Below are 11494 nucleotides of genomic sequence, written 5' to 3'. Positions count from 1 at the left end.
TATAGCTGAAAAGTAGCATATAAAGAAAAAAAATTAGATCACCATGGCATCAAGACATGCTTTTTGATCTTTTTAAATCTGTTGGAAATGAAAATCAGACACTTTTAAATCTCCTTAAATTCCGTTTCCTTAACCATGTAATATACACCCCTTAAAGATTTTTATTTTCTTCTAAAATAGAAAGTTCGACGACATACCAGCTCCATGTAACGCGGGGCCTTGATTTGGGCAAGATTGTCCATCCTAGTATGCAGGCCTAAAGAAAAATGAAAAATAGCTCCAAAGTTCCTTAAAACGCCTATTGCGTTTTCTGCCGTGCTTGGACTGATGCACGATAGCAAAGGAATCCCTGACAAGACTATCAGCACCCTTTTTAATTTTTTAACCAAAACGAAATTTATATAGATTAACTTTGACATTAGCTTGAATTATATATGTCATATTATGAGTCGAGTTTAAGAAATAGCGCTTAATGACAAAAAAAAAAAAAAAGAACCTTGACTGCTCAAAGTTAATTAGTAGGTCTCAATTGTGATTGGAGATGACTCGGATATTATACATAACCACACTGGAATATATATGAATCCCCGAATTTTCTAATATCTACACTTAGAAATTTACATAAAAAACGGTAAATGCCTGGCAACATCTATTCCAGGATTTCTTCCGTTATAAAAACGGATATATTGACGTAAATGAGTGATATTACGGTCACGAATCCGTAAAAGATAATAACAAAGTGAGGTAAAATTACGGTCACCTGTATTTTACTGAAATATGGGTGAGAACAGTATATTTTTACGGAGAATTTCCGATTAAAATTAATTTTTTTCAACAGTGTAGGTAATGATATGATATGGGTTAACAATCACCATCCCTGTTATTCACGAGTCATTATCAAATCAGTCGTTCTCACTGTAAAAATAGATGTGAGAATATTCGTATTAATCTAAAATTAAACTCCGAAGACATGGGGAAGAATAGCTTGCACCTGTAATGCAGGAATCTAGGAGCTCCAAAGAATAGTTGTTGTTCTTCAAGAGCTCTCCTTAGGGAGATAAGACTCAAGATTGATGTTGTATTCTGGTGGTTTGGCAGCGAAAGCCCTCTTGTGGATGTCCGATTCATTACGAATAAAGATGTAATCTATCGGGGTATGGATTCCCATGGTATATAGGCTGTACCCTTTTGATAAAAACCTGCAACAGAAAATAAGTATAACTGAATACACACAGGCCTCTATACCTGCAATTCCATGATTATTTCTTTTTTATTCCGGGTTATCTATAGTAACAAGGTATTTCCATTTTGCCAAGGTCCTAAGCAAGATAAAGCTTTCCATCTTGTACATTACATTTCGTCTTAAAATTTCATGTTTGCTAATGTTATTTCTTATCCTTATCTGAAATTTCTCTTGAAGGTTTAAAGGTTTAAAGGTCACTCATGAATGGCAGGGGTAAGGGACACGGATAGAGACTGACCATATATACACATGATCAGCGCCTAAGCCCCCTCTCCACCCAAGTTAGGACCAAGGAGGGCTAGTCAATGGCTGCTGATGACTCGGCAGATAGACCTATAAGCTCCCCCAAATCCCCCTGCCTTAGCTTACAAGGATGAGGAGGTTGCAGCGACCAAAAAAACTAGAGAGTTTGAGCGGGACTCAAATTCCAGTCTGGCATTCACCAGTCAGGGACGTTACCGCATCGGCCACCACAACCCTAGCTTCTACCAATACACCACCATTTGCAAGCGTCTTGTATTTAATTTACTATGCACAAATTCTTCGCTTGTCAAGAAAACCCTTACAAAGATCTAAGCCTAAATTGAAATAAAAAGGACTATAAAACAAGTTATGGAAAAACCAAAAAGACAAAAAGACAATTAAAACATAGCGTTGAATAAAAGCTAACAAATTTGAAAATATACAATATCCAAGAGTATATTTAATGATAGAGTAGAGTAAACTTGAAAAGACAAAGAATACTCAGTGATGATCTAAACTCATAATTAGGAGAATATTACAAAAACAGATAACTTGGAAATGATAAATGAAAATGTTCTATAAAATATGAAATGTAAGAATATCTAAAGTTCTAAGTAATTCGCTTAAAATGACTTCGAATAGTATTCAGTCTATAGGTATGGACAGATATAACGAAAGATAATACTTTTAACAACTACAAAAAACATTTACCAGTATATGAAGTCGAAGTCGGGACGATCAGGCCGAAGTAACTTCACTTCTGGATGTCTGTGTTCCACAATCCAGACGTCCACGGTGACCAAGACTTTAGAGTCGTAGAAGGCTTCGAGGACTTTTCTTTCCATGCCTTAAAAAAAAAAAAAAAAAAAAAAAAGATCATAAACAAGATTGGTCAAGACCATCTTAGTCTGGAAATAAACCGACTTGCCTAACGATTTTGGATGGGACTGTAAATGTACATTATTATTACAAGATTAACTCTAATCCCGTCAATTCAAAGGAGGTTTTCTTGGAATTAAAATAAATAAAGTGAAAGTTAAGTAAGTCAAAGGTTAATAGATTGGAAAGCTAGGTGGTAATAAAGCTAGATCTACAGTCATGATACCGTGATCAACAATGGATTACTGTGATATTAGGGTTGTGGTGGCCTATTGGAAACGTCCCTGCTTGCTGATCTTTAAGACTGGGGTTCGTGTCCCTCTTAAACTCGATATTTTCTTGTAATGACTACAACCTCACCGTCCTTGTAAGTTAAGGATTTGGGGTCTGGGGGAACCTATAGGTCTACCTGCTGCGTCATCAATAGCTATTGCCTGGTCCTCCCTGGTCCTAGCTTGGGGGGAAAGGGGCTTCAACGATCATCATACGTATATATGGTCAATCTCTAGGGCATTGCCCTGCTAGTTAAGATATTGTCACTATCACTTGCCTCTGCAATTCATAAGGGGCCTTTAAACGTTTAAACTTTATAGTTTTGTAGTTTATATACTGTAGGAGATGTTTATTTTAATGTTACTTTTCTTGGACTATTTAATTTTCCTCGTTTCCTTTCCTCACTGGGCTATTTTCCTTGTTGGAGCCCCTGGCCTTATAGCATTGTGCTCTTCCAACTAGGATTGTAGCTTATCAATTAATGATAATAACTTACAGTGAAACCCAAGAATCTGGTATGGGTGACAAAGATTCACAATCAAGCCCTGAAGACCCATTGAGCTAATGACTTAATGCTTACCTTCAACATCCAGGGAAATCATGGTGACGTTGGTGATGTTGATTGCCAAGAGAAGAGTCTGCAGAGGCAGACACTGTGATGCCTGGTAGGTTGGCATCCCGTGCCCCATTCTCTCGTTCAGATCTGTAGCGTCTGTGAGAGCGTTGTATCCCCTCATGGTTAAGCTGTCCAAATCTTTGGAGAGGGATTCGTGGTTGGTAAATTTGACTAGTGTTGCCTAGAATAGAGATTGAAAGGAGGTGCATCGGCTTTATTCAACTCTGGGTTAATATATAGATTTGATATACACTAGAGGCTTTTACTGGAAATCAACGCCCTTACACTAAAACCATACATAAGCAACTAAAGCAAGCACCAATGGATACTTTGGGGATCAAGAATCCTCACATGGCTTACAATTTACAGAGAGAGAGAGAGAGAGAGAGAGAGAGAGAGAGAGAGAGAGAGAGAGAGAGAGAGAGAGAGAGAGAGAGAGAGAGAGAGAGAGTGTGTTTGGAGCCCTACAATGTTCTAAAATTCTAAATCCTTACTTGATGTGGGAAAGGCCTTGTGGCCAGACAAGCTCTAGACGTCCAAGCTTTTCGATTCTTCTTTCTGAGGCGAGCGTACATTTCTTCATCAACCTCCACCAGCAGTCCCTCCCAGCCCTTCTCAAGCTCCAGCTGCAAGGAGTTCGAAATATACTCTCCGTCCAGGGCCCCGGCTTCGACGAAGAACCCCGGAGGCTCATCCTTGAATAAGGTTCGAATGGTCTCGTCCAGGTACAGCCAGCTGATGGCCGAGATCCTGTAGACATTGTAGCCCATTGAGCTTTTTCTTCCACTCAGGAGTTCAAGCTCGTAAGGGTCTTTACTTGGAGGATCTAGGTACCTGTAAGAAATATATTATGTAAATTGGTAATTAAGATGCTCTATATATCTATTTATTTATCTATCTATACTCGTTTCTGTGTGTGTACACCCGTATACGAGAACATAAGTTATTCATTAATTGGAGGTTCTAAAAATCTACAATAACTATATATATATATATATATATATATATACCTATACATATACATATACATATACATACATACATACATACATACATACATACATACATACATACCACATTATATATATATATATATATATATATATATAGATAGATAGATAGATAGATATATATGAATACATTACAGTCCATAGGATTCTGTACTTAGACGTTACATGAACATGTAATAAAGATATGCCCATATTACGTCTATGAACCTTTAACTAGGCCTATTTACTTATAAGTTCTTGGTGTCGGAAAAAGTATGTTAATGCTCACAATCTTGTGAATCCAACTTGTAGGTGAATGAAGCTCAGTGCAACTGTCTCCAATATAATGCTTCCAATTAACTCCAAAGATCAAATATAATTAGGATTGATTGATTTAAAATTCTGTCGTCAGGAACATGCGAATGATAATATTTCTCAATGTATGGGAATTTGGTTGTGTCTCAGTGGGTGGAAGGAGAGGTGTCTCAGTGGGATCCTAATACCCAAGAATGTTACTCAAGGAAAATATATGAAACTACAGGAAATATATACTTTTTTTGTATTCCGTGCTGTATGATTACCATTTTATTTTAGCAGCCATATTTACCTTAGTTTCATAAACATAAAAAAACAGACTACCATATCTCTTTTTACTAGACTCAAAATGTTAGAATATGGGATTGTATCTTAAAACTATACCTTAAAGAATAATCTATATTCTTTTTCCCGATCAAAATTAGAACTGGAGAGAGAGAGAGAGAGAGAGAGAGAGAGAGAGAGAGAGAGAGAGAAAGGATTTCATAGTCTAGTAAACTGACTTCAGTGTAAATCAACAGCCACGTTACTCAAACGTCCGACAAAACACGTTTGAATAGCTTCAGGATTAAGTTATCAACCTCAGTCGGCGCCAATAACCTAAGTCCGGTATATATATATATATATATATGTATATATATATATATATATATATATATATATATATATATATATATACATATATATATATATATATATATACATACATATATATATATATATATACTGTATATATATATATATATATATGTGTGTGTGTGTGTGTGTGTGCGTGTATGTATGTATATATGTATGTTTGAGTGTTAGTACATAGTATCTAGGCTATATATGAGCATGAGCGTATGTGTCTGCGTGAGCCTAAGTATGTATGTATAATGAATGATAATAAACAAACTAAAAAAAAAAAAAAAAAAAAACGCATACAGTACGAAGAAAATTAGTTGAAAAAGAATTTGGTCAAATACTAACGTTGAAAATAATATCCCACGTCAAAAAGATACAAGACACAAGATATATTAAGACAAGATATATTAAGACACCAGACATATTTAGCGATAAAGAAATAATTCCTTTCCAAACCTTTCTCTGGCGTGTCTTATGAGCCAAGGATCGTCTGGAGCTATGGGTCCTGCCATCCTATAGAGCGAATCTGAATCACGATGCCGGTTACTGAAGCCAAGTCCACTTTGAAGGCATTCGGACAACGACAGCTGGGAGGTTTCTTCTCTTACAAACGAAGAGAACGCCACCAGGACCTGGGGTCAGGAAAAAGATAAAACTTTTGAGTTTTTTAAAGGATCAACACTACTACTACTACTACTACTACTACTACTACTACTACTACAACTACTACTACTATTACTAGCTTGAGGATACACTCAGGCACACTATATCTTGTTTCTATTCCTCTTGCTATTTTGAAGATTTTATCCTCTCGTTATTTCTAAGTTTTTTATATTATATATATGAAAGATTTATTTTAATGTTATTGGTCTTACACTTACTCTTGTAGTTTATCCTTATTTCCTTTCCTCCCTGGGCTATTTCCCTGTTGGAGCCCTTAGGCTTAAAGCATCCTGGTTTTCCAACTAGGGTTGTAGCTTAACAAGTAATAATAATAATAATAATCCTTCTACTACTACTACTACTACTACTACTACTACTACTACCATGCTAAGTTAAAATTTGGAATACCTTGTCTACTGCTATTAATAGTACTAATACTAATACCACCCCCTTATAAATGCAGTAAATTTGATAAAAAAAAATAATGATGGGACAGAAATTTTGGTAAAAGAGACACTTAAAGCGGCAGAATTGAAAAAGGACTATTCTTATGTAATCACTTGGATATCCAAGGACCATAGCCTCCTATCAATACATAGTGATCGGAATTTATTTATGAGTGATGAAGTTTTGACTATTCACAATAAGAAATTGGTTTTCATATTGATTATACCAGAACACTCAAAATTCCACCCGCTTAGAGACCAGCTCTCATATCACTTCACTGTATATCACTACACTATAGTCTAGAAGTTTTATACCAGTTGTGACCAAATTGTGGATTGAACTTCTTAATCAGTCAGTTGAATCGGTGGAACTTCAAAAGTTCAAATTTGCAGTGAATGTTTTTATGTTGGACAGGCAGACATAATCATCTTTGTTTTTATAGTTTATGTTTGAAAGATTTAATTTAATGTTGTTACTGTTATCAAAATATTTTATTTCTGTTGTTCACTAATTCTCATTTTGTTTATTTATTTTTATATTTCCTTTCTTCACTGGGCTATTTTTCCCTGTTGGAGCCCTCTGGCTTATAGCATCCTTCTTTTCTAACTGGGGTTGTAGCTTGGCTAACGATAACGATAGCGGTAATAATGATAATGATAATAACAACAATAATAATAATAATAATAATAATAATAATAATAATAATAATAATAATAATAATAATAATAATAATAATAATGACATTCTTGAAGCTAGAGGAAAAATTGTTTTCCGATAAGGCTAATATAAAGAAGATAATTCTTTATATTTCATCACACAAAACCATAATAACCAGTAATATACAGCTTATTTACTTTTGATTTCCAATTGAAAATTATCGGACACATTGTTATAGAAATATGTTGAACGATTCACTCACTGAAATGCCAAATGCACATTTTATGAGGAACACAAGAGCGCCACGACCACACTGAATTAAAGGCTGTCATCCTGAATGGGCTGAGAGAGAGAGAGAGAGAGAGAGAGAGAGAGAGAAGAGCAGAGAGAGAAGAGAGAGAGAGAGAGAGAGAGAGAGAGAGGGAATTAATTTCTACTTTACGAAAGGCATAGCATATATTACAGTTTGCTTATTAATGCATTTCCCCCCTCCCTCTCTCTCTCTCTCCCCCCCCCCTCCTCTCTCTCTCTCTCTCTCTCTCTCTCTCTCTCTCTCTCTCGCCACGAGTGTATGTGAAGATTATTTTGCCAATTTTTCCTTCAAGCTGTTCGTCCTCTTCTGGATACTAGACAGCATGAAAATCAGACTCTCTCTCTCTCTCTCTCTCTCTCTCTCTCTCTCTCTCTCTCTCATCGGTCATTCTATAATACCTATACCTATGCCTATAACTATACCCATACCTATCCCCAAACCTATATCCATATCTATACCTAGGCCTATACCTATATTTATATCTATATAGATATAGATATATATACACACACACAAAACTTCCATTGACCCAAAAGGAAGAGTAATATGAGGTAAAATCCAGCCAAAAATGAAAGCCAACCTCAAGAGGAAGAGGAAAATGATCCTTGATATGGTACATACCTTCAACAACGTGCTCAAAAGGAGCTAGGTTCAATAACACCTGATTTCCTTGAACTACGAAAGTCTGGAATGTGTGTTTTTTTTTTTTTCTATCAACTTACTATTGTTATTGATATCATCATCGTTATTATCAATGTCATAGTTTTATTATTGTTATTATTATTGTCTTTATTGTTATTGTTACTACTATTATCATTATCATTGTTGTTGTTTATTGTTATTGTTATTATTATTGGCTAAGCTACAACCGTAGTTGGAAAAGCAGGAGACTGTAAGCCCAAGAACTCCAACAGGGTAAAATAGCCCATTATGTAAAGGAAATAAGGAAATAGATAAACAACAAGAGATGTAATGAATATTTAATATAGAATATTTCAAGCTCAGTAACAACGTTAGAATAGATCTGTCACATATAAACTACGATGAGACTGATGTCAGCCTGTTCAACATAAAAAAAAAAAAAAAAAAAAAAAAAAAAAACATTCGCTGCTGCAAGTTTGAACTCTTGAAGTTCCACCGATTCGACTACCTGATTTGGAAGATCATTCCACAATCTGGTCATAGCTAGGATAAAATTTCTAGAATGCTGTGCAGTATGATGGAGAAGGCAAGACTGTTAGAATTAATTTCATACATAGTATTACGAAGATCTGAATGGGAAGGGAGGTCATAATTATGAAAAATCTTATGCAACATGCATAAACAACTAGCTGAACGAAGGTGCCAAATATTATCTAAACCAGGAATAACAAAATTTAATAAATTGCCAGTTTTTGTCCAACAAATTGCGATAAGATTCAGCAGCTGCAGACCTCGCATGAGAAGAATTAAAACACTTCTTTAGAATAGATTGATCACCGAAAACCTTAAAAGACACTTTCAATAATCCACTTTTGTACAACTGACAAAGAGAAGATCGAATGTTTCTCAAAAGTAAATCTGCTATCAAGAATCACAACTAATTTTTTAAGAGTTGTGTTAAGTTAGAGAAATATTTTCAATGCAGAGATCTATATGTTGAGGAGCCACTGTCCTTGACCTATTTACAATCCTACTTTGAGTTTAGTTAGGGTTCAACTTTATGTACCATACTCTGCACCATGCACTAATTTTAGCTAGGTCTCTATTAAGGGATTCAGCAACCCCAGATCTAGCATACATTCAGTAGATGGAATTGAAGGAGAGAGTAGTATCATCTGCATAAGCAACGAGATTGTTTTTTAGGCCAAACCTCATATCATATGTTTAACTTATGAAAAGTAATGGGCCAAGAGCACTATTCTAAGGAACACCAGATATCAAATTACTATACTCATTAATACTAATTCGTTGTTAAGTAATAATAAAAATAAAAGACTTGTGAGTATTTTAATTAAATATTTTGACATAAGCGTTTGTTAATTCACTCCTATGCTATCTTTCTATTTTGATATATTCATGATAAAAAGAACTTAGAACCGATTATGGAACTATAGGTAGGACAATAACACAAATTTTTGTCAGTACTATCATAATTTTTTATATAAAATTATCTAAAACTTACGTGACCGAACCTGAAAGACTATCAGCTGAAAAATTAAATTAGTTCAACATTTGGAAGTTTTATTTCATAAAAAAAATCATATGATTTGCATAATTCAATGCTTATAATTATGATAGTTTTCAAAATATTGGTTGATGGCAGATAACACAAGCTAAAGAAGTAATACTTGAGTTACCCAATTCGAAACTAGTATTTCTCGTTTTCTTTACTTTCGGATATAGTTAACGTTTTCATTTATTACTAACTATCGAAAATATAAATAATTATGTTACTATTTGGAAGCCAAGGTAAAATTTAACTTTACATCAGTAAGTTTGGAGTACTTAGGTTATACTAATATGAATAGGTAAATTGCCAATAGACATGCTATAGCAATTTTCATCATACATTTATCTATATAATAACAATAGTGGCATAATACCAATCCAGATATGAATAAAATTCCCAAAATGCCAGTTAAAAGCCAAATCTTTAGTTTCCTATGGAAAATTTAACTGAATGAACTTGGAGTGTTTTAATCAATATTAAAGAAATTACTTATTCCCCTTACTAATAAGGCTAGAAAAATGTTCAGTAATTAATTGAACGTATGAAACTTACATTAACATAAACTCTTTATGCTATAATAAATGATGCACCAAATAATTTGAAGCTATTAAATTAATCGATCAACCCCTCATCGTATCTTGGACTGTAAGTACTTTAATATAATCATCATTTAACACCATACTTTTTATTGGGATTTAACATCAACCCCATTCTCTCTCTCTCTCTCTCTCTCTCTCTCTCTCTCTCTCTCTCTCTCTCTCTCTCTCTCTCTCTCATATGTATATATGTATATATGTATATATATATATATATATATATATATATATATATATATATATATATATGTATACACACACACATACACACACACACAATATATATATATATATATATATATATATATATATATATATATTATATATATATGTGTATATATATACATATATATATATATATATATATATATATATATATATATATATATATATATATATATATATATATATATATATATATATATATATATATAGCCTATGTGTATATGTGAATATATATATATATATATATATATATATATATATATATATATATATATATGTGTGTGTGTGTGTGTGTGTGTGTGTGTGTATATGGATATATATGGTGACCGGTATGTTGATTCCAGGTTTTTTATTCCAGTTATTTGATTCCCGGTATTTTGATTCCCGGTGAGTTGATTCCTAGTATTGTTGATTCCTGGAAGTTTTTAATCCTGACCAACCACACACACACCTATTCGGGTAAATAGGCCAATAGACCATTTACTTACAAAATAAACTCCGCATGGGATAGGCCAATTTATGTCTGCTACTCAGAGTTTTATACCTAGAGGATATCTACAAAGGAATTTCGAATTTAGAAAATGAAAATTTCCGAAAAAACCTTTAAAACAAGTCAGTCTTTAACCATGCCTCGTCTCAATCAAACTATCAGTGGAGGAAAACTCCTAGACGACTTAAATTACTTAAATGAGAAACCTAGGTTGTGGTGGCCGCTGTGGTAACGTCCCTGACTGGTGAACGCCATACTGGGGTTAGTTATTCCGGTCGCTGCAACCTCACCATCCTTGTGAGCTAAGGAGTGGGGAGGGTTTGGGGGGATTTAGGTCTATCTGGTGAGTCATCAGCAACCATTGCCTGGTCCTCCTTGTTCCTAGCTTGGGTGGAGAGGGGGCTTGGACGATGATCGTATGTATATATGGTCAGTCTCTAGGGCATTGTCCTGCTAGCTAGGGCATTGTCACTGTCCCTTGCCTCTGTCATTCATGAGTGGCCTTTAAATACTGATGGGTCAGAAATTGATTGGAGGTTTGATGTGAAGAGCTGCAAAGGACGTCTGCATACTTCAGAGAAAAATGACTACAAGGTGCTGAACCGTATTCCTGAACATCTGAACATCATCACAGTTCATGTGAAACAAAACCAAAAATTTGTGAAGCCTTAACCCTTTTACACCCAGGGGGTTATTATTTTCCTAACAC

The 11494-nt window shown here is 34.5% G+C and overlaps 1 protein-coding gene across 1 annotated transcript; it reads right to left on the bottom strand.

Moving 5' to 3' along the window:
* Positions 1–664: 664 nt before the first annotated feature.
* Positions 665–5811, bottom strand: LOC137650640 (uncharacterized). Its single transcript, XM_068383827.1, has 5 exons — positions 5639–5811; positions 3749–4088; positions 3219–3435; positions 2198–2333; positions 665–1199 (listed from the first exon to the last, which is right to left on the bottom strand). The coding sequence occupies exons 1-5, from the start codon at positions 5692–5694 to the stop codon at positions 1037–1039; spliced, it is 912 nt and encodes a 303-aa protein (XP_068239928.1). The 5' UTR covers positions 5695–5811; the 3' UTR covers positions 665–1036.
* Between the last annotated feature and the right edge of the window lie 5683 nt (positions 5812–11494).

The sequence above is a fragment of the Palaemon carinicauda genome, chromosome 12, assembly GCF_036898095.1.
Source record: "Palaemon carinicauda isolate YSFRI2023 chromosome 12, ASM3689809v2, whole genome shotgun sequence".
Taxonomy (NCBI): domain Eukaryota; kingdom Metazoa; phylum Arthropoda; class Malacostraca; order Decapoda; family Palaemonidae; genus Palaemon; species Palaemon carinicauda.
The sequence above is the reverse complement of the archived record's forward strand: the minus strand, read 5'-3'. Positions and strand labels throughout refer to the sequence as shown.